Source organism: Pteronotus mesoamericanus, unplaced genomic scaffold, assembly GCF_021234165.1.
Source record: "Pteronotus mesoamericanus isolate MK-2021 breed Mesoamerican mustached bat unplaced genomic scaffold, CSHL_Meso_final contig_214, whole genome shotgun sequence".
In the NCBI taxonomy this organism is placed as follows: Eukaryota; Metazoa; Chordata; class Mammalia; order Chiroptera; family Mormoopidae; genus Pteronotus; species Pteronotus mesoamericanus.
This window is the reverse complement of record NW_026555089.1, coordinates 4,176,984-4,201,787: the sequence shown is the minus strand read 5'-3', so window position 1 is coordinate 4,201,787 and position 24,804 is coordinate 4,176,984. Positions and strand designations below refer to the sequence as shown.

Here is a 24,804-nt window from a genome sequence, read left to right as displayed (position 1 = left end):
CCCAGAGTGACAGGGCCCAGATGCTGTGGTTGGGAAGGAGCAAAGACAAATCACATGAGCTGGAATGAGGGAACGGCGCTTCGGCCGGAAGAAGCCAGCACATCCTGCAAGGCGGCTTCTCAGGGCCCGGCGGGAAAGCTGCGCCGGGAACCTTTATACGCGGGCTTTCTGAAACCCGGAGCTCTTGGGTGTTGCACGGCTGCAGGCCCGAGCCGGTTGCCAGGGCGACGCCTGCAAAGATGGCAGCCGCGCCTTCGTCGGATTCCGACAGCGGCAAAGCTGAGAGGTGAAGGCCGGGTCTCCGAGGCCTCCTTTCCTACAAATGTGAAGAGGGTGTCCTGGTTCCCGAGATTTGGGCTCCTGCGGGTCTTGAAAAGCTCTGGCTTTCCTTGAAGGGCTCTTAGAGATCAAATAGGGAAACAGGCTCAGGCAGGGGCGGAGATGTCGAGGTCACTACTCCCTGGTGGAGCCTGGACTTGGACCCAGATGTTCTAAACCCCAGTGCAGAACTCCACACACACACCTCCCTCTCAGAGACCAGCTTCCTCAAAGTTTTCTTCCCTCGCCTTGGTACTCATTCCCCAACTCTTTTTCCATCCTCTCCCAGCAATGAGGCCAGTTCGAAATGGCTGGATGCGCACTACGACCCCATGGCCAACATCCACACCTTTTCCGCCTGCCTGGGTGAGTCTGTGGGACCTGGACTCTCGGGGCTGGGGAGGTGGAGGAGGCAGGTGCAGTTCTGTAGTGAAGCCTCTGGGATTCGGAGACCCTGGCTTATGGCCCTTTTGTGTTTTCCAGCGCTGGCAGATTTGCATGGGGACGGGGAGTACAAGGTAAGCGTAGCACTCCAGCGGAAAGCGAATTGGGGGAGAAATACGGGAGTTGAGGTTTCTTGATGGCTCCAAAGAAGTGAGCGTACTCTGGAATTCATGAGTACTCTTAAAAAAGCACATTTAGTGTTAAATTTTACCTTTATGTGGATAAAGATCAAGATCTTTATGGGTGAAGAGAATCCATAGATTTCATAATACAAACTGCAGAAAGTAAAGCAGAAGTTGTTGCTGGGGATTTTATTAAGACAAAACTTAATTTTGTTAACTTGACATAATTCTTTGCTGGAAGGGCAGGCACATCTTTTGGTTGGATGCCAGGTGTTTGAATCTGGAGGGGAAGTAGAAGGGGCTTGAAGTGATGTTTATGTTTATCAAGAGAGTGTAGATTTGAAGATTAGCCATGCGCAGATAATTGTTGAAGCCGGAAGATGGGTATTTGGGGGTTTATTATACAAATCTCTCTACATTTGTATATGCCTAAAAATTTTCCATAATAAAAAGGATTAAACAAATATAAAGATAAATGTAAATAAAGACATAAAATTTTTAAAGGCACAGTTTTTAAACAAATGTTGGAAAAATGTATTGGGCTTAAGAAAGGAAGTCAACATATATCGAATATCCATTTCTGGACTAGACCCTCTTTGAAGCATTTTCACATACACAGATATTATTGATCCCCACTTTGTTAATGGGAAAATAGAGACAGATAGGCTAAGTTTACTGAGTTTGTAAAAAGTGGCAGACCTGGGTTTGTCAGTTTCCAAGTTACGTGTTTGTTCCACTATAGCGCAACCTTCACCTTGGGCAGTGAACCCACAATGGGCGTATTAGGTGAGCAGCTAAAATGTAGAATGTAGCCCTGGGATCGTACCCTCATGGAGAATGCAGTAGAATTTGGTGCCTTTGCTTCCAAATTCCTATCTGTAAAGCACTCGGCGATTCAACAAACATCGTGACCTCCTACTGTGTGTCGGTTATCAAGCAGACAGTGAACTCAGAAATGAGTCAGCGAACAGCGGGGAGGAGATAGGGACAGCATCCTTAATTCATCCGTGATACTGACTGAACACCTCGTGTGTGCTTGGTGATGGGTTTACAGCAGTGAAGCGTAGAAAAATCAGACCCACTAACTAATGTGAAATGTTGAACGCTTTGGTGTGATAACCTTTTTAATGGCTAGTTTGTTTACTGTTTCCCAGCGTCTAGCCGAGTGCTTGGCACAAATTAGGTACTTGATAATATTTCTGGGGTAAATGAATGGATGCTAAAATAGAAATGGAAAGTATTACGGGAGCACCAGCGAGAGAATAATGGAGTCTACCTGGAGGCACCAGGAGGCAGCAACATGTGAAGTAGGTGTTGAAGGATGAATGAGGTACCTCAAGAAAGCACCGAAGAGAAGCGGGGAAAGGCAACCAGACATGAGGCACAGAGGCTCGGAAGTTCACAGCGCATTTGGAAAGAGTAAATTTGGAGTTAGAAAGTTGAGGCCGGTGTAAAATAGTAGTTAAGACCACTGGCTCTGGAGTCGGTTGGACCTAAGTTCCAGTCCCAGCTCTGCCACTCACTAGCTGTGTGACTTTTGCTAACATCGCTAAGGCACAGCTTCCTCGTTTGTGGAATGGCACTGCTAACAGTACCTACCTCAGAGGCTGCTGGGAGGATTAAATGAAGTTCCTGGTGTGGGCACTGGTGCCCTGTGCATGCTCAGAACCCACGCGTTCTGTGGCAGCCCCCGTCCTGGCTAGAGCGAAGCATGGGTGGGAAGGTAATGGGAAACAAGCTGGGAGCCAGAGCAGAGGGCCTGGAAGGCCTCGGTCAGGAGAAGGGGCTTGCACGGCAGCCGCAGTGGCCTGGAGGATGGGTTGGAGGGTGACAAACAGAGACTGCGGAGCTCTGTCCTGTCCCTGCGTCCCCAGAGCACATTCTGCTCTGCGTGCTTGCTTCTGCTTCCTTAGCTCTGCTCCCATTTGCAAGTCAGGCTGCAGAAGCCCAGGTGTGAGTTTCAGCGCCCCACTGGCCTCGGCCGCTGTCCCAGTGTCTAGCACAGTGCCGGTCGTGGAGCAGGCCCTGAGGAAATGCTTCCTGAACGGACAGTGAGCGCATCAGCTGCCGCTGCCTCCTCGCTAGCACTCTCCAGGCTCTGGGGTTCAGTACTCAGTTGGTTTTCACTATAAGTGTCACAAAGGAGATATTTCCATCTGTCTGGTGGGGAAAATGAAGCTCAGGAAGTTTAAGCAACTTTCCCAAGGTCACAGAGCTCACAAGCCTTACACTAAGTGTTTGTCATCGCCCTCCTCCCCCCATGGACCCCGGTGCGGGAGTGAGTGAATGTGCACCAGCAAAAAGGCTGAGCCCAAGAAGGAGGCCAGGGGAAAGGTCTTTAGACCCTGAACCTGGAATAAGGCAGCCTCTCTCTACAGCTGGTGGTGGGGGACCTTGGCCCAAGTGGGCGGCAGTCCCGTCTGAAGGTGCTCAAAGGACCCAGAGTACTGACCGAAAGCCCACTACCTGCACTACCAGCCGCTGCTGCCACCTTCCTCATGGATCAGCACGAGCCCCGGACACCGGCTCTGGCACTGGCTTCGGGCCCTTGTGTTTACGTGTACAAGAATCTCAGGCCCTACTTCAAGTTCACCCTGCCCCAGTTGCCTTTAAACACCCTGGAATGTGATCTCTGGAACCAGGCCAAGGAGGTAAGTGATGTGGGGGATGGGAACAAGAAGGCAAGATGGCAGCCACGGGCTCATCCTTGTCTCTGCCTGGCTCTGGAGCTCACGGGCATTACCTTCTTCCCATGCTGTCACAGGACCGGATCGACCCCTCGACCCTGAAGGAGATGCTGGAAGGCATCCGGTGAGAGCCCACCTTCCCCTTCAGATGCCTCACCCCGCCCCCCTTGCCACCTGCCCCACTCTTTCATCCCAGGGCTCCCGGTGTGACCCCAGGGCCCTGTTCCTCAGCCGCACCTGCCACGATCGCCCCTCTCCTTGCAGGGAGAAGGCAGAGGTGCCTCTGTCTGTGCAGTCGCTCAGGTAAGGGCCCTCTGGAGAGCCGAGGCTCCGGAAGCTCCAGGGGGAGGGAGGGGCTGGGAGTGGCCTCAGAGGGCCCAGGCACAGGGCAGGCAGGTGCCCGTTCTCTCTTGGCCAGGTTTCTGCAGCTGGAGCGGAGTGACATGGAGGCATTTGTGAGCCAGCACAAGTCCAAGATCCTCAAACGTCAGGTGATGCCCCTCCTCTTTATTTCCCTATAAAAAATATAGGTAATTTCAAAACAAGTTTTTTCGATTTTATTTATTTTTAGAGAGAGGGGAAGGGAGGTAAAGAGAGAGAGAGAAGCATCGATGTGTGACACATACATTGATTGGTTGCCTCTTGCACACCCCGAACTGAGGACCTGACCTGCAACCCAGGCCTGTGCCCTGACTGGGAATCGAACGGGTGACTGTTTGGTTCACAGGCTGACACTCAGTCCACTGAGCCACACCAGCCAGGGCATGAATCTTCTTTTAAAATGTGATTTTTTTTTTTTTTAAATGGCTGCATGATTTAGGATCATAGGGATAGTTCATAATTGACTTAGACCATCCTTTTTTTTTTTTTTTTTTTAAAGAAAGTTAGATTTTTGCAATAAACATCTTTGTCTATAAATGTTCTTTCGCGTCTCCGCTTCTCTTCCTCTGGCTTTACCCTTTTTCTTCCTATGGTGTCCTGGGACGTCTGGGGGGAATGGTGTGTGGGGGCCCTCGGGTGACCCCTGGGGTCCACCTGCAGACCGTCATCACCGCCATGACCACCTTAAAGAGAAACCTGGCTGATGAGGATGCCGTGTCCTGCCTGGTGCTGGGCACTGAGAGCAAGGAGCTCCTGGTGCTGGACCCGGAAGCCTTCACCGTTTTGGCCAAGGTCAGCGTGGGGCCTGGCACCGGGCACGCCCGGCCCAGGCTGCGTTCCGCCCCTCTGTTCCCCCACATCTCCTGCACCCAGCCCTTGGTAATGCGTGTTCACTGGCGAAAAATTAGAAAATATGCATAAGCATGAAGGAAAAAATATATATGCATAAATCCCACTGCCCACAGAGATCTACTATTAAGGTTTCATCATATGTCTTTTCTGACATTTTCATATTTACACACAGATTACCATATACACAAATGCACACACACACTTTTTTTTTTTTTTACAAAAATGGCCTTGTGGTACAGGATCATGTAACTTGCTCTTTTCATGTAGCAGTAGTCACCAGTGTCTTTCCACATCTGTATAAAACCACATCTACCTTTTCAAAGGCCACACAGTGTCCAGTATATAGATGTGCCATAATTTATTTACTCTGTCACCTATTATATGTTTAAATTGTCTTAAGTGTCCACTATTATTAGCACCACAGCAGCAGGCTTTCTTGCCCAAACGTCTTGTCATGCATACCTAGATATTTCCTTAGGATACATCCCTAGAAGTGGCATAATTTAGTCAAAGGCATTTGCTACATGTTGCTGAGTTTCCCCCTGGAAAATCTGTACGAGTTTAAACTGACCAGCAGGGTATAAGTGAGGAGGTTGGGACTTCAGACAAAGAACCAACTTGAAGGAGCAGGTTCCTTCGCGTAGGGAAGGAGAGAGGCTCCAGAGAAATTGGGATGTTTGCGCCTCTCCTTTGCAGATGAGCCTGCCCAGTGTCCCCGTCTTCCTGGAGGTTTCCGGCCAGTTCGATGTAGAGTTCCGGCTCGCCGCTGCCTGCCGCAATGGGCACGTCTATATCCTGAGAAGGTAGCTACACGTCTCCAGGGCCAGAAGGAACATCTCAGATACCTGGTGGTTTCAGGGGTTTGCAAGATGAGCAGGGGACTTTGGGCTGGAATTTAGAAATGGAAAGAGCTGAGAAGTTCACATAGGCTGAACCCAGGAGCACAGGGGGGATCTGGAGGCTTGTGTGGCGGGGGCTGGCGAAGCGAGAGACTGGGCTGGGTGGCTGTACCACCTGAGCAATGCAGTCAGAAGATGCAAGAAATAAATATACTCTTATAATCATTACATTGCTTTATAGCAATGTGACCCTTCCCAGTGCAGTAGTTTGATATTCCTTACAACATCCATTTTTTAATTCAGAAATGTTTCTGAGCACCTAACTTAAGCATTGTATAAGGTTTGAGGAAGAAAATAAACATAGTTCCTGCCCTCACGGGAAACAGATATTAAAGTCAACAAACCAACATAACTTTGCAAATTGGATGTGCGCAGTGGAGGGAAAAATGCAGGCTCCATGGGAAAAAATAATAGCGCGGGGTGATCAGCAAATGCCTGTCTGTGCCCATGACTTGAAGGCGGAGAAGGAGCCAGTTACTCAGAAAGCACAGAAAGAGGGTTGTAGGCAGAGAGAACTTAAGCCAGCTCAAGGGGGGAGACGCTGGCATGTGCTGCTCCAGCGTGGAGGGCCCCGAGGAGGGTGCACAAAGGCGACGTGGAGAGAGGCTGGCCCGCGCAGGACCCGTTAGGACGTGGTAAACATTTTGGATCCTGTCTGAAGTGCAGTACTATGGGATTTTAATCAGAAGAATGACATGATCCATTTACATTTTTAAGAGTCTTTGCTGGGTGGAGTGTAGATTGGCAGGAGGCCCAGACACCAGTGGGAGACTCTCAGGTGGCCCATGAGTTGGGATGTGACGCTGGCCTAGACTTGGTGATGAACAACAGTGGGCCACAGCCTGAGATTGGCAGGCAGGAACTCCCCTTACTTTCTGGGTAAGAGAACTAAGATCCGAGGCTGGGAGACGGGAACAGCGCACTGACACAGAGCGGTGTCCCGTGCTCCTCGGATAAGCTTTGCAGATGCCTAAGTCCACTAGCACTTCTGGTCGCACTCACTGTAAGCTGTTAGCTGCCAGGTGACCACACAGAGCACTGTGCTGAAGGCGGAGGGACACTGCATGTTCTGCTGGGTCATGCAGCTGTTAAGTGGCACAGGTGAAAATAACACCATGGTCATGTGCTCTGGGGCCAAGGATGGTCTGTGGGGCTTAGAAAGAGGGGGGTCTGTCAGGGAGGGAGAGGGTTTCTCTGGGCTGGGAGAGCCTGTCTTTACTCCGCAGAGACTCCAAGTGCCCCAAGTACTGCATCGAGCTGAGCGCCCAGCCTGTGGGGCTCGTCCGGGTCCACAAGGTCCTGGTGGTGGGCAGCACCCAAGATAGCCTGCATGGCTTCACCCACAAGGTGAGGCCTTCGGGCAAGAGCCACCCCCCACCCCTCCACCTGTGTCTCCCAGGTCGCCCTTAGCAGGCGAGCCCTTCCGGCGTCCCCTTCCCAGCAATTCCAGCCACCCCTCTTTCCATCCTAACCCCCGGGGCCCCTGCAGACACTTGGCTGTTCCCTCCCAGGGTAAGAAGCTGTGGACAGTGCAGATGCCCGCGGCCATCCTGACCATGAACCTCATGGAGCAGCGCTCTCGGGGCCTGCAGGCCGTCATGGCTGGGCTAGCCAATGGAGAGGTCCGCATTTACCGTGACAAGGCCCTGCTCGATGTCATCTGCACCCCGGTGAGCCGCTGAGGCCTTGTCCCACGCCCACCCCTAGGGCTGCCTGGCTGCCTCCTGATTCCACACCATCTGCCGCCCTGACTTAATGTACTTCACAGACAAATGCGTTTTGAACATTTGTTCAAAAATGTTTGCCGAGCACCTCACGTGCCCAACTCCTTGTATTGGGGCGGGATAAAGTGATGACGAAATGCTTGCCTTCGGGGATCTTGATATCCAAGGTGACAGCCAGCCAGAGACACAGCTAATTCAAATACAAGGCAGACAGAAGCAAGGTGCTGAAAAAGCACAGAGCAGCCTGAGTCACGGATGGTGGGTAAATGGGAATGGAACTTACCAGACACTTCATAGGGCAAGTGGTAATTCAGCCGGACCCCAAAGCAGTTTGCCCAGTGGATAAATGGAGGAACAGCATTCCAGACAGGGAACAGCATGAGAGAAGGCTGAGGCATGAGGGTTCTTGAGTAAGGAATCCAGGTCATTTGATGAGCTTGGACCAGAGTTTTTCAACCACTAAATTGTGAGTCATTAAATCAATTTAATGGATCACAACCAGCAACGTGTGAGACTTTCATGTACGGACGTATAAAGGGCCCTATGTCACAGTAGATTTGAAAGCGGCTGCCGTGAGCGGAGGCGGCATGTGGGCTGGGAGAGGGTTAAGAGCGGAGAACTGACAGGAAAGTCAGGTTAGAATCAGACGTGGAAAGGGCACAGGGAGGACAAAAGCCATTCATTGGAGGTTTCCTAGAAGAGAATCGGCACTGTCATGTTTGCGCTTTTGAAAGGCAGCAAAGGCAGCTGTGTGACGGACACACTGGGGAGAACCACTAGGCCGGGAGGCCTGTTGGGAAGCCGACCCCAAAAGCCCAGTGATGTTTAACCTGGAACTGTGGCCGTGGCAGCGAGGCCGGAAGGGAGGTTAGAGAGAGAGGCGATAGGCCAGAGACAGCGTTGCCCACGTCCTCGCTGGGCGTCTCACCCATTAGTCGTATCTGGGGTCCCCCCACCCCCAGGTTGTGCCGTCTTCTCCAAGACGTTTTCCCAAATAAACTCTAGCGTCTCCCTTGTAGGAAGCAGTGACCAGCCTTTGCTTTGGCCGCTACGGGCGGGAAGATAACACCCTCGTCATGACCACACGAGGTGAGAGGAGCCGGGCCTGGCGAGGGCTTTCCGTCGGGGGCGACGGGGGCGGGCCAAGCCCTGGGGCGGAGCGGGGCGGCCGGGAGGCTCGAGGCTCGGGAGGGCCTGGGTGTGGGAAGCAAGGCTGGCAGACACCGGGGGCAGCTCAGCAGTGTGACATCATGACCTCTGGGCGTCTGCAGGCCGTGCGGTGTCCCCGGCGCCTGCCGCAGCGCCAGGGCCGTCACAGCGCTCAACAAAGAGCTGTGAAACGAGTGAGTGAGCTAGTGGTGGGAGACGATTTAGACAAACTTCATTCCTTCCAGAAATTCGGAGTCTGGGCCGCAGGACAGACATGTACAGCCGTGGGTCTGCATGAGGCAGACGGTGGAAGAAAGATTGGCATGTCGGGTGTAACTGGGGAGGACAAATCTGTGTCTGTCTGTCCATTTCCCTAGGCGGTGGACTGATTATCAAGATCCTGAAGCGCACAGCCGTGTTTGCGGAGGGGGGAGGTGAGGTGGGCCCGCCACCGGCCCAGGCCACGAAACTCAATGTGCCCCGAAAGACCCGGCTTTATGTGGACCAGACACTGCGAGAGCGGGAGGCCGGCACCGGTGAGACTCAGGCCAGATTCCCGCCCTTCCCCCGCCGCCCTGAGGCAGCAGGAGCAGGGTGGATGCTGCCCGGGGGCCTGAGCGGAGGAGGCCTGGGCAAAGGGGGCAGGTCTGGCGCCTCTGGTCGTCCTGGGACAGCCGAGGAGGCACACCCTGCCTGCAGACAACTGTGCCTCAGGTGGAAGGTGCTGTGCACCAGGGCAAGAGCCCTTGGGACTCAGAGAAGTGTTTAGATCCAGGAATCCTTGTGAAAGAAGTCGAGTTTGACCAGGGTCCGTCCTTTTCCTGTTCAGTTTTTCCTGCTTATTTATTCATCCCACACCTGTGAATGTCAGGCCCGGGCCAGGCACCCACCTGAGGAGTTCAGTCTGTTGGGGTAACTCCGTGCGGCGTGACAGCTGGGGGAAAGGCCTCTGCAGAGGGCCACCGAGGCACAGGAGTAAGCCTGCCTGGGAGACTGGGAAGGCTTCAGAGGAGGGTGACGCTGGACTTCACCCTGAAGGTGGTTACAAGTCCACCAGCCAGAGGGACAGGGAAGGGCGACTTCGGGGGAGTTAGGTAGGGGCGCGGGGCCCCCCGGGTGCCAGCAGCATCGGCCGTGGAGCTGTGGGCACAGCACAGCGAGGCCGAGTGGCCAGGGGGCGCCTGCGAAGGCAGGTCAGAACCGGCTTTGGAAGGGCCTGGGACGCAAAGCTAAGATGTCTCTGTTTAATCTGGGTAGTGGGAGCTGGGAAAGATGTGAAGCAGAAAAATATAGTAACTCAATCAGCTCTGTCTTAAAAAGGGATCTTGCTTGCTGTTTAAAAGTGAATTCGAGGATAAAGAAAATAACTAACAGCCTGGTATAGCCTAAAGAACCCAAGAAAAGCAATTGAGATATCGGAGAAATAATTAGGAAGTTCTCTACGGTTACCAAATGTAAAATATGCAAAAATCAGTAGCTCTCGTGTATACCAGCAATAACCAGTTAGTAAATACAATGGAAAGTCTTCGTTCACAATAGCAAGGAAATCACTAGAAATAAACTTCACAAGAAGACATACAAAGTCTAATAAAAGAAATTATAAAACTTATCTGAAGAACATAAAAGGCCACCTGAAATGATGAGATTTGCCAAGTTGCAGCGTAGCAAGACCTAATGCCATAATGCTGTGGATTAATTAACAGCCTCTAAAATTACTCAAGAAACAGAAGAAAGTGACAATTCAGTTCCACTGGGATTTGCTTTGAGGACTTGACCAATTGGTTTTAACAGTAAATCTCATAAATTCTGGGGAAATAAGAATGAGGGGACTTAGCCCATCACTGGAACGAACTGTGAAGCTGTGGGAATTCCCAGCTGTGCAATTGACATGGGAATCAACAGAGACCAAGGGCATGTTTAGGAAGCCCAGAAACAGACCCTTGTCTATGTGGAAGTCAGTGTAGGTTAAAGGTGTTGTTTCAAGTTAGTGGGGAAGCAGAGACTGTCCACAAAATGTAATTAGGACAACTTGCTTCCAGGAAAAAAAAATGTAGAGCTCTACCTCATACCAAACACAAAAATAATTCTGGGTAAATTGAAAATAAACAGTAAATGTATTATAGGAAAAGGAAAGGATAATAGCTGGGATAACATAAAGACATACAATTTCTGGATGGCAAAAAGCACCTCATATGTGAAGTCAAGGACAGACTGGCAGAGCCAGGTGCTAAGTCTGGAAAGGCACGCCCACAGGAGCAGGGCAGGCATTGCTTGGAGACAACTTTGAGGATGAGCCACCGACCCTGACAGACAGTCAGATGTGAGGGGTGAGTCTGGAGATTGGATGGTGGCACACCTGCTGGAGGCAGGGAGGCGAGCTTGGTTTCCAGTGCAGAACCTGAGGAGGCGATGGCACGTCCACGTGCAGGCGACCCATAGGCAGTTGTAAGCAGGAGGCTGTCCTGGGGTTGAGCGGCTGGTGATGCCGTATCAAGTAGGGACACCGGCCAGGCCCTGAGGTGGGCACTGAGGACCCAGCAGCCGCGAGCCCCTGCAGTCAGAAGCTCCCATTGTTCCTCGTCGGGGTGGTCATGGCTGGGGAAGGGCATGGGCATGGATTGTCCGGGGGAGGAAGACTCGAGGGAGAAGAGGACCAAGGGCAAGACTTGAGGAAGCACCAGTCCTGTGGTGGAATGGGAGGAGCCAGCAAAGGACGCTGAGGTTGTGCTGGCAGCCAGGTGGTAGGGGAACCAGGAGGGGGAAGCAGGGAGTGATCCAGCATCCATCCAGGTCATCAGAAGGCTGGGCTGTTGGGCCTCGGCTCTCCTTTCCCGACATTCCCAGCCTCTGCAGCCCCACCCCAGTGTACGTTCCTCTTGTACGTACTCCCTGCCCCCTGCCCCCCACCCTGCCTCGCCTCCCCACCTCCAGCGTCAGCTCTTTGTGTCTCTCCTCAGCCATGCACCGAACCTTCCAAACCGACCTCTACCTGCTGCGCCTCCGGGCCGCCCGCGCCTACGTGCAGGCCCTCGAGTCCAGCCTGAGCCCTGTGTCTGCCACAGCCCGGGAGCCACTCAAGCTACACGCTGTGGTGAGCGGGGTGGGGTGGCAGGGTCTGCATCCTCAGGGCCAGAGGGGCAGAGGTCAGCGGTGGCTGGGAACCTTTCAGCCCCAGAGCCAATTCCAAGCCAATTAGGTCCTGTGCCCCCTTCCCTCCTTCCCACGGGCCCAGGCGCAAGCTTCACATCCTCCTTCGTGAGCATATGCGCCCCTTCCCTCTCCTGCGCTACCCCCTCCCCAAGGCTGGCCACACAGGCAGCCACGCTCCAGCCCCCTCATTCCATCTGTGCCTCAGACAAGCCCTCGGGCTTGGGGCAGGGAGCACAAGTAGTCACCTTGGGACTTTCCCTCCCAGGAACCTGTGACACGGGAGAAGGCTGTCCATTTCAGCTCTCCATGGGCACCGAGGTGTTAGGGCCGCCCGGTAGGGGAGGGGCCATCCTGAGGCTTGCCCAGGCCCAGGGGTCGGGCCGAGGAGCCCCCACACTCAGACACAAGTGGCCTCAAGGTCTTCAGGGCTCCAAGCACTTCTAAAAGGGTCCCTGAGGTGTGCCGTCTGTCCCAACTGGGTTTCTGATTTCTCTTTCCCTAAAGAAAGTATATAGATATAGAGGAAGAAGCTACAGAACAGCTGAGGGTAAGAGGGAGGAAAATAAAATCATTGTGGCCACTGTAGGAGGAGAGGGGAGATGGGCCAGGCCCTGGGGAGCGGGCAAGGGCCACAGTCAGGGCGCAGGTCGGAGTTGGGGCCTGTGTCCCGAGGCGAGCTCTGCCTCTGACCAACTCGCCAAGTGGCTTCTAACAAGCCCCTTCCCCTCCCTGGACCTTTGCTGATCCCCGTACCCACTGGAGCCAACCTTCTGGGCTCCTCTGGTTTCTGAGGAGCAGAGGGACAATGTGTTAGAACAGCTGGAGGAAAGTGGCTCGAGGACACTGAGGAGGAAGCAGGCAGGCAAGGCCGGGGCACATCGTATTTTCAAGGCCTCTAGGTCCGAAGGGCTTTCTCCACCCAGTCCACTGTGTCCACAGGTTCAGGGCCTGGGCCCCACCTTCAAGCTCACACTGCACCTGCAGAACACCTCGACAGCCCGCCCCCTGCTGGGGCTGCTGGCCTGCTTCCTGTACGACGAGGCGCTCTATGCCCTGCCCCGGGCCTTCTTCAAGGTGCTTGACCCGCCTCCCTGGGACATGGGGTGAGAGGGGCAGGGTGGGTGCTGATCAGATGCCCACAGAGCCTCCACCAGGCGGGGGAGAGGGCTGGCAGGTGGCCGCAGCCGCAGGGCGGGCTGGGACACAGTAGGGCCTCTGGGAGAGCACCCAAGAGCCGCCTCAACGGCCTTCCTCCCAGCCTGCGAGAGGCCTCAGAGCCGCACAGCAAGAGCCCGGAGAGGAGCCGCGTCCATGTTCCTGCTGTGCCTCTCGCCAGAGCCTCTCCGTGCGGGGGGCGGCGGGGGGGTCCCAGAGCCGCCCTGCTTCACAGCCACTCCTGCAGCGGCTGTGGGGGCCCATCTCCGCCTCAAGGAGAGCCTTCCGCGGAATGAAGAGCCTGGCTCTCCTGGCATGAGAGCCCATTTCTTAACCTCTTTGTCCCTGAACTTAGATCCCCTTGCTGGTGCCCGGGCTCAGCTACCCCCTGGAGACCTTTGTGGAGAGTCTCAGTGACAAGGGCATCTCAGACGTCATCAAGGTGGGCCGCCATTGGTGCTGCTGGGGGGGGACAGTGGGAGCGAGTGTGGACAAGGCCCCCAGGGGCTCCCAGGCCAGTCAGGGTGGGTGCCTGCACAGTACAGGCCTCCCCGTCCCGTGTGGCAGAGCCCTGGTGGCCTGTCCTTAGGGCCCGCGCCCACCAGGCCAGGCTTGGCCTTTGCAGGGGGCAGGGGCCCCTGGGTGCACACCCCTGCTGCCATGGGCGCTTCCTCCGCAGGTGCTGGTGCTTCGAGAAGGCCAGAGTGCACCCCTGCTGAGCGTCCACATCAACATGCCTGTGAGCGAGGGGCTGGCAGCTGCCTGACCCCCGGGCTGCTGTTAAAGCCCCTTCCGAATCAGGACCAGGAAGATCCAGCCCCTTCCACGAGCTGGGCAAGTCAGTGGCCCAGGACCACTCCCTGCACAGCAGGGGGCGGGGGCCACAGCTTCCCTCTGCCCTCCTGAGCGCCCCTTTCTCACCACCTCAACCGTGGGGTGACACAGCAGGTCAGCACGTACCCAGGAGGTCCAGCTCCTCTCTTCTCAGGAGGAGGCAGGCGTTGGCCCGCTGGCTCCTGCCACTCTGTGCTCCCCACCTTCCTCCAGAAGCCACACCCTGGTCCAGAGGAAGCGCTCCGAAGCGGTCAAGGTGAGACGAGGGGCAGAGGCCCAGCCTTCTCCTTTGCCGCTCTCCTGTCGCTCGTTGCTGCCAGCCCAGGCCGGAGTTGGCCAGGGCCTGACCTGGGACAGTCAGGGCTTTTCTGGGGTGAGACTGAGCACTTGCTGCTCCCCAAGGTTCCAGAGGCTTGGCTGCTGCCAGTTCAGCTTGCAAGCAAAACACATGCTCTGATCTCCCCTCATGAGCTGAGGAGGGGCTCTTCTTCCTATTCAGGGGGCCCAGAGAACAGCTGCCTTACCACACGGGGCTTTTCTGAAATATTGGGCTCCAAGTCTCAGGCCTGCGAGGCTCTGACGAGGGCATAGGGCGCCTGTGCAGGGAGCTAGTGACCCCAGCCCCTGCCAGGCTCCCGAAGGCCACACAGCCACTGATGCCGACTGGGGTGCTTGGGGCCCAAATGGGCCTCTGGGAGAGGAAGGCTCAGCTAGACAGGCAGCGTGTGAGGGAGCACAGCAGGAACATTTCTGAGGCCCAGGGGAGGTGGCACAGGAGGCAGAAGCCCAGAACTGCCAGCCAAGATGCGCTTCTACACCCTGGAGCCCAGAGCAGTCGTGTGAGTGCAAAGTTCACCTGGCAGTGGCTCTGGTGGGAGGGAATTAGCTGGAAAGGTACGGACCAGAGGCCTGAGGGAGGCCGAAGACCAGTCAAGGCACCTGGTTAGGCTACAAGGGCCAGAGCCCCACAGCTGCGGCCAGTCTGCCTGGCCCACCTCACAGCACCCTGGTGGGCCTCCTGCGAGCCAGGAGCCCTGCTCCCGGACGACCTGTAGCTTCCCCTCTCCGGCCAGGAGCAGCCTGGTGTGTGGCAACAGCTCAGGCTTGCGGGAAGTAACCAAATCCCTGGGGACTTCAGTCTCCCCATGTGTAAAGTGGGGCGGTTAGACCAGATTTGGCACTCACACCCTGCGAGCCTCTAGAGGCCCCTCTAGAGGAGGTGGGGAGTCGTCTCCAGAAAGGGGCACTGGACAGGAGTAGCTGCAGAGCTTCTGCCCTGGAGGCCAAGGGCCCGGGCTGACTACCACGGCCAGACAGCAGCCTCTGAGCCCAAGGCCCAGCGAGGGCCTGGGTAACAGCCCACAGCCACCCCGTCCCCCCAGGAATGCACTCTGGGGCCATGTTAAGAAAAACAAAGTGTCTAAACCAAAAAAGAGCCCCTCCCCCTCCCCTTATGGTCCAGCCACTGGCGGACATAGACCCACTGGGTGAGGCTCAGCTGGAACCAGCAGGAGGTGTGACCTGGAAATGAAGGACAGGTAGAGGCAGTGTCACTCAGAGAGACTTGGACTTCGCGGGAAGGGCTTTCTGAGAGCTTCCCAGGCAGGAGGGGCCTGCCCTGGACGGTGTGAGCTCCTCATCCCTGGAGCTGTGTCACTGGGGCTGGGCTGTCACCACCCGGGGTTGGAAAGTTGAGCCCCATGACCTTATGCTCCCTTTCACCCCAGTCACATGATGAATTGGGTAAACTAGGAACGAAAACGTGGCTCTGGGTCCTGCGCACGGCTGTGATGAGCGCCAAGAATCCGCTCCTGTGCCCAGCACCTACTGGGAGTTTGTGCGGCACGTGCCATGTGCTGTTGCTAAACACACGAGCTGCGGTGCAGCGGACTGTGCACAAAGCGAACGAGACCAGGGACAGGGACAGGGCCCAGTGCCCTCACCAGTCAGGGCCCCGGGAAAAAGTGCATGTTAAGGATGAGGAGAGGTGGGGTCCTTTACAAAAAATATATATCTAAAACTCCCTACCTACCTAGTACCATGGAGTAAGTTTGTAAGAAGAGCCTCTCCCCGGTCCCCAGTGCTGTTCCCCTGCTCGTCGTCTCCCGTTGTCGCAACGTGTTTCTGTAACATGCTCAGCCTCGCCTCACCTGACCTAGCAGTCTCACGGGCTGCCTGTTGGCTCCCTGTTGTAAGGGATGAGGCAGCGGCTCTGTGACAGCAGCCTGTCCCTCCCTTTCCTCTCGTTCTTGGGTAACTCGGAGCTGTTTGCATTACGGTTTGTAGGACTACCTGAAAGGCCATCACTGCAAGCCAAGAATTGGGCTGTAATTAGATTACTTTGGAGGTACTTGTTATTTTTCATGGAATAATGAGCCTGTTTTTCTCATTCGCTTAGTTTTCTGTGTGTACCAGTTGCTATTCTCCCCCCACCCGGGCCGACGGTCCCTCCTTCTCTGGACACTGGCCTCCCTCCCTGCCGCAGGGCCCTCCCCGGGCTCCGCGCCGCCGCGTGCTGGCCCAGGCCCTGGTTCCCGGCCCGTGGCTTCCTCCTCCGTCGTTCTGTTACCCCTCACTTCGTCAAGCGTTTCCACAGGGACCTTCTTTAAAAAGTACTAGAGTTAACGTCTTTAAGGCATTGTTTGTCTGAATTTTCTTTATTCAATGCATACATATATGTGATAGTTTGGGCCAAAAAATTTGAAGTTGAAAATCATTTTCATGAAAGAAAATCACTTTTAAGCAGTGCTCTCCTGTTTTTATTGTTGGTAATGCTGTTGAGAAGCTCCATGCTATTTTTGTGCCTGACCACCTCTCGGAGGTTCTGAAATGTCAGGACACACCTTACTGTGTGTTGTTATGTCGCACTGTGGGTGGGGGTGTGTGTCCTTCGCTTCCAGAAAGTGCTGTCCCATTGTCTCTGTTCTCTCTGGATTTCTGATGAAACCCAGTGTCTGGTAAATCCAGAGAGAACAGGATGGATGCTCTGATTTTCTCTCTTCTCTCATATTGTCTTTTGTTCTATTTTTTGAGAGATGTTTTCTTTCAGCTCTTCTCTGAAGTTGTTTCTAAAATGCTATTTTAGTTGGTCCAAAGGTTGTGAATTATTGTTAAGCTGATTAAAAGGCTATTTTAATTCTCAACTCTTTTTGTTCTCTCTTCAATCTTTAATTATGGTATTTAAGGACGTAGTTGAGCTCAGCACCATCAGCCGACTGGATATAACTGACATCTGTAGGCTACTTCAACAGCGGCAGAATACACATTTTTCTGAAGCTCACATGGAACATGTACCAAGCTAGATCACATTCTGAGCCATCGAATGCACCTTAGCAAACTTAATAGAATAGAAACCATGCAATGTCTGCTCTCAGACCAAAATGGAATTAACTAGAAAATTTAATTTCATGTAGAGGTCGATTTTCCCCAAAATGATCAGTAGACTCAGTGGGTTCCATTCACAATCTCAAAGGTGTTTCTGCTGGTGAAACTTGACAAGCTGATTCCAAAACCTATACTGAAGTGCAAGGACCAAGACTAGATCTTAGGGGACCATACACAGGGATAGATAAAGTGACCGGCAGGACAAAATAGAAAATAAGTTGTGGCATATTCAGAGGGTCACTATACAGCAAGAAGGAACGTCTCATAGCTGCACACAATAATTTGGACAAATCTAAGAAACATCCTATTGCGTGAAAAAGCAAGTCACAGAAGGAAAAACACAGTGTGATTCCATTTATATAAAATTCAAAAACATGCAAAACCAATACAAACATGTAATGAAATTACAAAGCAAAGCCAGGGAATGACTAAGACAGCAATGTGTCCCCTGCCAGGGAGGGGCACAACAGGGAGATCCCAGGAAATGGCACCCATTTCTTAAATGGGGGTGGGAGGGTGTTGTTTCTCTTTATTTTATAAGTATTTTCTTGCATCTCCTTTTTAATAAAAAACAAGATCTTTGGGGGTGGGGTGGTAAAGCAAAGGAGCAGAGAGGCGGCCTGCCAACGCTCGTGTACCGCGCGGAGTGCCAGGCAACCACGTGCTGTACAGTCACACAATAGTGATAGTACGTGCCCTTTGGAAAAACCAAAGTCCCAGCAGCTGAAACCTTCGTGGGCACGTGCAGGGCCTGCCAGAAGGGGCACTTCTCTGAGGTTCTTGGCCAGCAAGCCTTCCACGTCACTGGAAGACCCGCACCCGAGCAACATCTGTAGACTTTTGCTGAACCCCAGTTTTTGTCCTGCTTCTCATCCCTGCTTTCCCCAGTGCTCCTGAGACCCAAAGCTGCTTCACATAGCCCCCTCCTTCACCCCAGACTGGTAGCTGCTGGACTGTGAGAGGTGGGGTGGGTACTGGGGGGAGGGGCATCCTAGACTTCGGATTGGCCCCTCCTGCCTCAGCCGCAAACCTTGCCTTCCGAGGTGCTGGTGGGATTCCTGAGCCTCCCCAGAGTTCCGGGGGCAATGTGGCTGCCTCTCGGCTCCCTCCCTCTGGGAGTACAGCTTCTGCTTCTCTGCTAAGAGAGTACATGAGGCAGGCTCTTTGGTTTACCGCTGTCTCCCTCCTATTTTCTTCTTGTAAACTTACATCTTTTTCTCTTTACTACCATCTTAGATTTTAAGAGGATACAGACAATGTGCTAAAACCTACCACATTTAACTCTAGTTACTATATTTAAATAAAATTGTTTAACAAGTAGCTCCTGAACAGACACTCAACACCGCACCTAACTTCTCTGCCTTGACTGTCCCACTGTCCCCGCTCAGCTGTGCAGGGGTGAAGGTGAAAGCACAACAGTCCGGGTTCAAACCCTGGCTCCTCCGTTTACTACCCCGCGACCTTACCACATTGACTCTCATAGCTTTACGTTTTTTACCTGCGTAATTGCTGCCCAGTAGACTGGGTCAGGACCGGGTTAGCTGGAGAGAGGTTCAGTGAAATTGTTGTGGGGAACTGCTTCTAACTATAAAGCACTGAACCTGGGGAAGAATTTTACATTCCCATACCCTGGGTCACTACATGCCGCCTGCAGGTGCCCCTACACCTACCCGCCGAGGCCACAGGAGGCAGAGCCCCGGCCCCTCACAGGCTCGGGCATTCTGTCATTCCCAGGCGTGATAACCAAAGGAACGTGAAACAGCAGCCAGGCAACTGTAAGGGACCAGAAACCCACAAAGATGGAGGGAGTCCAAGAACCAAGTGGGCACTTTATTAACCTGGCAAGGGGGCAGCGAGGCTGCCAGACCAGCCTCTTGCCAGACCCTCCACTGCATTTGGTGGCCACTGACAGAGGCAGAATTGCAGGGCCTAAGCCCCGGATACTCGGAGTCCGAGCCGGGCAGGGGCAAGGCCAAGGATGGGGCTCGAGTTGCCATAAGCAGGCATTGAGTACCAGCCTGCCTCCCCTCCTGAGGCTGGGGGTGGGCCTGAAATGCGTTATGAGCCCCCCTCTCGCTCTCCCCTCTCTGTTCAGCTCTGGCTCTTCCTGGAGTCAGGAAGCCACGGGTCCCACATCAGCTGTGGTCTGGAAGGTGATCCCATCCCCCGGCAATGGGGAGGCCAAGAAGGGCCAGAGCCAGACCAGAATCCAGCGGGGCCCCAGGGCCGCCTGCAGGTTGTGGCAGGGGCCCAGGTCGTAAGAGTGCTGGCCCCGAGCCCACTCCCAGGTGGTCTGGCCCCGGAGCAGCAGCATCCCATGGAAGAGCAGGCCGGCCCCGCACAACAGCGCACCCGCCACGCACGTGTCAGTCACGAAAGCCAGGGCGAACTGCGCCAGAGACACTCGGCCTGCGAGGAGAGAGCAGAGCGCGTCAGGGGGCAGCATCGGGCCCAGTCCCCCAAAGCCCAGCTCCGGCCTGCCCTCCACCCTGGCTGCCCACCACGAAACAGGGCTCATCCCTCCCCAGCAAACTCGGAGTCCCTGCTCCCTGGCAGGACCCTGCGGCAGGGGATGGGAACACCAGTGACCCGGGCAGACGCAGCCCCCCACCTTACAGACAACTTTCACTCACGCATCACAAACTTGGGAGCACCCCCCACGTGCTGGATGCGGTGCCAGGCACTGCGAATGTGCGCGGTGGATGGCCCCTCTGACCTCGGGGAGCTCACAAACATCCGTGAGATCCCTTCTCAGTTACTCACAGCTGTGCTGTGTGTTATACTGGCAAAGTAGAGTCTTAGACCATCCCGGCCTGCAGCAGGGAACGTATCTGCTGAACTAAGAACTACAAGATGCCAAGAAACATTATGCTCAGGGAAAGAAGCCAGACACGAAAGGTCACATGTCATATGATGCCATTTATATGAAATAGCCCATATAGGCAAATCCACAGAGTAGTTTAGTGGTTGCCAGGGGCGGGGGGATTTGGGAGGAATGGGGAGTGACTGCTTAATGGGTACCTATGGGCTGCTGCTTGGGGCGGTGAGAACATTCCGGAATTAGTGGTGGTGGTTGCACAACATTGTAAGTACAAAATGCCACTGAATTGTGCACTTGGAAACAGTTAAAAGGATGCATTTCGTATTACGTAAATTTTACTCCAACAAAGAGCCTGTGAAAGGAAATGCCCTGCAAACTTATTAAGGCTTACGGAAGCGGACCTCATCTCTTTTGATGAAGTAATGATTTGGGTGGTGCCTGAGGGTTAAGGAGGTATTTGCTATGTGAAGAAGGGAGAAAACATTCTATTTGAAGGTCCTGATCGGAGAGCTGCCTGAGAGACGAGTGGATGGTTCTGGAAGCTCAGGAGAGAAGCCCAGCCTGGACGGATCTACGGGGAGTTGGTACACAGCCAGTGCAGGTAGAGAGAGATGAGAACGGTGCCTCGACCTCAGCACCAGGAAAGCAGGCCCTTAGGAGCCAGATAAGAAGAGAAAGGAAAACCCGAAAGGAGGAAGTCCAAGTACATGCCCTCTGTGACCAAAGATAGACAGCCCTCCAAGGAAGTTAGAGGTCAGCAGTTTTATGAGGCTGAAAGGTCTCATGGGGCAAGAAAACTCGAAAGGGTCTCCTGGCTTTTGTGGAGACAGAGGCCTGGGACCGTGCCTCGGAGGGGCAGTGGGGGCAGAAGCCAGTTTGGAGCAGGGGGAGGAATGCGTGGGGGGCGAGGGAAAGCAGCCATGAGCCCTGGCAAGTCCTTGGAGAAGGTTGGCTACTGAGAGAAGAGCCGGGGGCAAGAGCTAGAGGAGGATGTGGGGGAAAGAAAGGGTTGGGGGGGCGGGGAGTGGTCGGGGACGGAGGCAGCCAGCAGAGGGAGCCTGGGGAGGCAGGAGGAAAGGCCACCCACAGCGTGAGGCCTCCGAGGAGAAGCTGGGGGCCAGTCGGCCTGGCTTAGAGCTCTGTGGACAGAGCTCGGATGTACCAGCTGATGCCTTGTCTTCTCTGTGATAGATTTTCCAAAGCTGGGCCCTTAGAAGACAGGCAATTCGGAAGGTTTGGGCCGCAGTCATGAAGGGGGGCAGGCTTATGAGAGGCTAGGACAGCCAGGCACAGCGGAGGGCTTGCTGATGTCAGTGGCCTGTACCAACCTGCCATGAAATATCACGCACCTGTGGCGCCTCTCCGCTCTCTGTGACACAGAGAAGCCAGGAAGGCACAGTGAGGGGAAGATGGGGCAAAGTGGTTTGAGATGTTGGCAGAATGGTGAGAAGGAGGGCTCCGAACTGGGCACGGGGCGGCGAAGGTGGGGAGGTACTGACGGCAGAAAGGGGAGGGTCAGCGGCCAGCAGGGCCGGCGGAGCGGAAGAGTGACAGGTGGACAAAAGAAGAGATGGTGGGAGCCGAGAGGGGGCAGCCGATGGCGCTTTGGGAGGTGACAGCGTCCTTAATTCTGACAAAGTCTGAGATGTGGGTATGGGAGTAGGGGAAGGAAGTAACAGGGAGGAGGAGGTGAAGAAGCTGAGCAAGTGAGGCACTGAATAGGTCGTTTGACAGACTTTCAGACACCGTGATTTCAACAGGGCCCAGGGCTGAGAGGGAGGCTGGGAGCGGGAGCCCAAGTCTCAGTGACAGGACCGCAGGGAGGTGGGGTGCAGGGAGTGTGGCTTCAGGGCTTGAGGCTCCCTGGAAGCAGGGCACCATCAAGGGGGGGCTGCTCAGGAAGCCAGCGTGGGCGAAGGAAGACAGTGACAACCCCACGCGGCCTCCTGAGGCCGCCCCTGCCGGGGCTGCAGGGCGGGGGTCCTTGGGACAGAGCTGGGCTTGGATGTGATGAGGAGACCCAGCCACTGCTCAGAATGGTCCGGGAGTTTAGTCAGTGCGGGACAAGGTCACAGAGGTCACAGTGGGTGGAGAGGTCAGGAGGGAGGAGTCAGGGGAGAGAAAGCCCAGGGCATTTTGTGGGGAACAAAGCAAAGAGTGTAAAACACCAGTGGGGCTCTTAATCTTGGGTGGTGGCAGAGGAAACAGGAATAAATGTGTCATCTAGACCTAGCCTCTCCATCAGCCTCCTGATCCAAGTCTTCCCTCCCAACTTCCAAAGACTGGCTCTTCGCTTGCCTGTAACTTTCACTGGCTCCCCACTGTCCAGTCAAGTAAGGGCCGCCTCCTCACGCCGGCATTCATGACCTGCAGCATCCAGTCCTAACCTGCCGTCCTAGCCTTAATTCTTACAATCCCCACCAGTTGCCTTCGCTGCTCCCTGCCCAACATCCAGCCCTCGCTTAGAACGGCCGCCCATAGGGTGCTCCCCGCAGCGACCTTCCTCTAGTCCTTCCTCCTCTGCCAGTGCCCCCGAAGCCCTTCCCTAGTTCTGCCAGTCAGATCTCTGCACCTATGTTCAGGAACCGTACCTGACCATGCTGCATCCCCAGCTGAGTACCTCATCCCCCATAAATGACACTGGGACTGGGTCCCCAGGGTATGGCCAGGAGAACCGGCCGGAAGTCCCATTTCCCACCAGAATGTCCCACTATTAGGGCCTCTGCCTCTCTGTGGAGGCCTCGCAGGCTCCCACCTGTGAGCAGCATGAGCCAGGGCAGCAGGAGGAGGGTGGCGGTGTGGACGGCTGAGTGGGCTCGCAGCAGGGCTGCCAGGGCGGGGCCCAGCAGCACAGAGACGTGGAGCAGGACACCCGCGGCATGGAGCAGCAGGCACAGGAAGGCCCGGTAGTTGCGAAAGCCCACGCAGCGGCCCAGCAGACGGCAGTGGTGGTCCCGACGCAGGATGCAGATGCGGCAGGCGGAGCAGTGCCCGCTGCGTGGCGGCACCTGGCTCTGGCACTGGTAGCAGTAACTGCAAGGAAAGAACCACAGGGTCAGTTTTCCAGGCAGCCCTCAGAGCCCGGTCTCCTGCCTGGGAGCCCGTCCTGGGGAGGCAGAGGCTGGCCTCACTAAGCCTCAGGTTCTTCATAGGTAAATGCAGGCTGAACACCACCTCCCAGGCCCTTCCAGTCCTAGCTCTGCAGGTCACTTCCAGCTCTGATATCCTTAGTCCTAAGGCCTTTCTCTGGCCTCTAACATCCAGGAACAAGCTTCTCACTTCCTCCAGTCACCTTTTGGCCCAAGGCACCGTGGATTCCTCTGGATAATCGCAACAACCTTTTGCCTGGTCTTCCTGATTCCAGCTTTGTCCCCTCCTAAGGTAGTCGCACCCCCACAACTAGACTGATCCTTAAAAATCTAAGTCATGTCCCTCTTCTGTGCAAACCCTCCAGTGGCTCTCCACCTCACTTCTAGTAAATAGCAAAGCCTTCGATGTCCTACTTCGCCGTTACATGTTTAACTTCTCTCCCCGTCTCTTGCTCCACTTTAGCCACGCTGGCCTTCTTGCTGTTCCTGGGACATGCTAAGCATATAACGGCCTCAGAGCTTTTATGTTGTCTGTTTCCTATGCCTGGAACACTCTTCTCCCAAATTCCCACATGGCTAACTCCCCACCTCCTTCAAGTCTTTGTTTAAATGCCGCCGTCACAATGAGGCCCACCTCGACCACCCTATTTAAAACTGCAACTTGCACCCCTCTTACCCTGCCCTCTTTTTTGTTTCCTTACCACCACCATTTTCTAACATCCTATGTAACTTGCTTATTTATTTTGCCGATAGTTTATCATCTGCTCCTTCCTCCACTGAAATCAGCTCCAGGAGGTCAGGAACCTGTTTCATTGTACCTATTGTACCTGGAACAGTACCTTGCACAGAGTAGGTACTCAGTAAACATTTGTAAGTGAATGATACTCCTTCTGGCTCTCCCATCCCAGGTTCTAAAGGAGTTCTCTCCGGTTCTAACAAGCGGATCCTATAGGAATCTAGTTCTAACATTTTCATGAGCTAGGGCCCTTACCCCTGTCCAAGGTTCCCGCTTCCCCGCCGGATCCCGCGCCCCATTCACGCCCCACTCACGCCCAGCCCTGGCCCAGACCGCGGCCGGCCAGCATCACGCCCCGGATGCTGGGGTCCGAGCGCAGGAAGAGCCCCACGTTGCCCAGTAGGTTAAGCAGCTGAAAGGCGGCCAGCGCCAGCTGTAAGGCCCGGGCCAGGGGTCCCAGCGGGGGCGGCCCGGGACCCAGCACCAACACGTAGGCCAGCTCCAGACCCACCGCCGCGGCCCACAACGCGGTGAGCACGAGGGGCAGCCGCACGGGCGCTCCCTCCGTGCTCCCCACCGCCCAGGGCAGCCCCATGGCCCGGACCCACCCGCTGTCGGATCCCGGGTACCCCGCCGCTTCCGTATTGGGGCGGGGATAGTATCAGACGGAAGTCTACCACAACCAATGGGAGCTCTGAAAGGGGGTGCTGTGAGAGTTTAGAGTCACGCGGAGCATACTGCAGATACGGAGATGTGATTGGATGGCCGAAAGAGCCCCGGAGACGCTTGGAGTCCTGTTGGCGCTTGAGCCCAGTAGGGCAGCGCCGTTATGGCCGCGCCCACCCACCGAGGCCCCTCCCCTCCCGCAGAAGCCCAGCCTGGCTATCCTGTGTGCCTGCGGGATTGAGTTGCACCCTCGGTGGCGTCGGGGTTTCCCGGCTCAGCACATTCCCCCTCGACCCCAGCCGCCCCGATATTAATAGCTCTCCATCGGCCTATCCAGCTGGCCTGTAGCCCCTCCCCATGTTCGAGTGTCTCCCTTTACCACCCCAGAAAACC

The 24,804-nt window shown here is 55.0% G+C and overlaps 2 protein-coding genes across 2 annotated transcripts; one reads left to right on the top strand and one right to left on the bottom strand.

Annotated features, from left to right (window-relative positions):
* Positions 1-229: 229 nt before the first annotated feature.
* BBS1 (Bardet-Biedl syndrome 1) lies at positions 230-15,540 on the top strand. Its single transcript, XM_054570832.1, has 17 exons — positions 230-286; positions 608-684; positions 802-836; positions 3,263-3,535; positions 3,649-3,695; positions 3,836-3,874; positions 3,990-4,062; positions 4,613-4,744; positions 5,501-5,607; positions 6,930-7,050; positions 7,215-7,373; positions 8,447-8,516; positions 8,954-9,112; positions 11,534-11,667; positions 12,666-12,800; positions 13,237-13,323; positions 13,561-15,540. Exons 1-17 carry the CDS (start codon positions 240-242, stop codon positions 13,645-13,647), a joined length of 1,782 nt encoding a protein of 593 aa, XP_054426807.1. The 5' UTR covers positions 230-239; the 3' UTR covers positions 13,648-15,540.
* Positions 15,541-16,703: 1,163 nt separating this feature from the next.
* On the bottom strand, positions 16,704-24,363 carry ZDHHC24 (zinc finger DHHC-type containing 24). Its single transcript, XM_054570840.1, has 3 exons — positions 24,060-24,363; positions 22,676-22,953; positions 16,704-19,508 (listed from the first exon to the last, which is right to left on the bottom strand). The coding sequence occupies exons 1-3, from the start codon at positions 24,338-24,340 to the stop codon at positions 19,213-19,215; spliced, it is 855 nt and encodes a 284-aa protein (XP_054426815.1). The 5' UTR covers positions 24,341-24,363; the 3' UTR covers positions 16,704-19,212.
* Positions 24,364-24,804: the final 441 nt, after the last annotated feature.

Bases quoted from the DNA above. Each gene is read 5' to 3' on its own strand.
- BBS1 (XM_054570832.1), top strand. From the start codon at position 240: ATGGCAGCCGCGCCTTCGTCGGATTCCGACAGCGGCAAAGCTGAGAG. The intron at 3,875-3,989 runs GTAAGGGCCCTC...TCTCTTGGCCAG, and splicing joins CTGTCTGTGCAGTCGCTCAG to GTTTCTGCAGCTGGAGCGGA. The intron at 13,324-13,560 runs GTGGGCCGCCAT...CTTCCTCCGCAG, and splicing joins GCATCTCAGACGTCATCAAG to GTGCTGGTGCTTCGAGAAGG.
- ZDHHC24 (XM_054570840.1), bottom strand. From the start codon at position 24,340: ATGGGGCTGCCCTGGGCGGTGGGGAGCACGGAGGGAGCGCCCGTGCGG. The intron at 22,954-24,059 runs GTGAGTGGGGCG...CTTTCCTTGCAG, and splicing joins GGTCTGGGCCAGGGCTGGGC to TTACTGCTACCAGTGCCAGA. The intron at 19,509-22,675 runs GTGGGAGCCTGC...CTCTCCTCGCAG, and splicing joins CTGGCTCATGCTGCTCACAG to GCCGAGTGTCTCTGGCGCAG.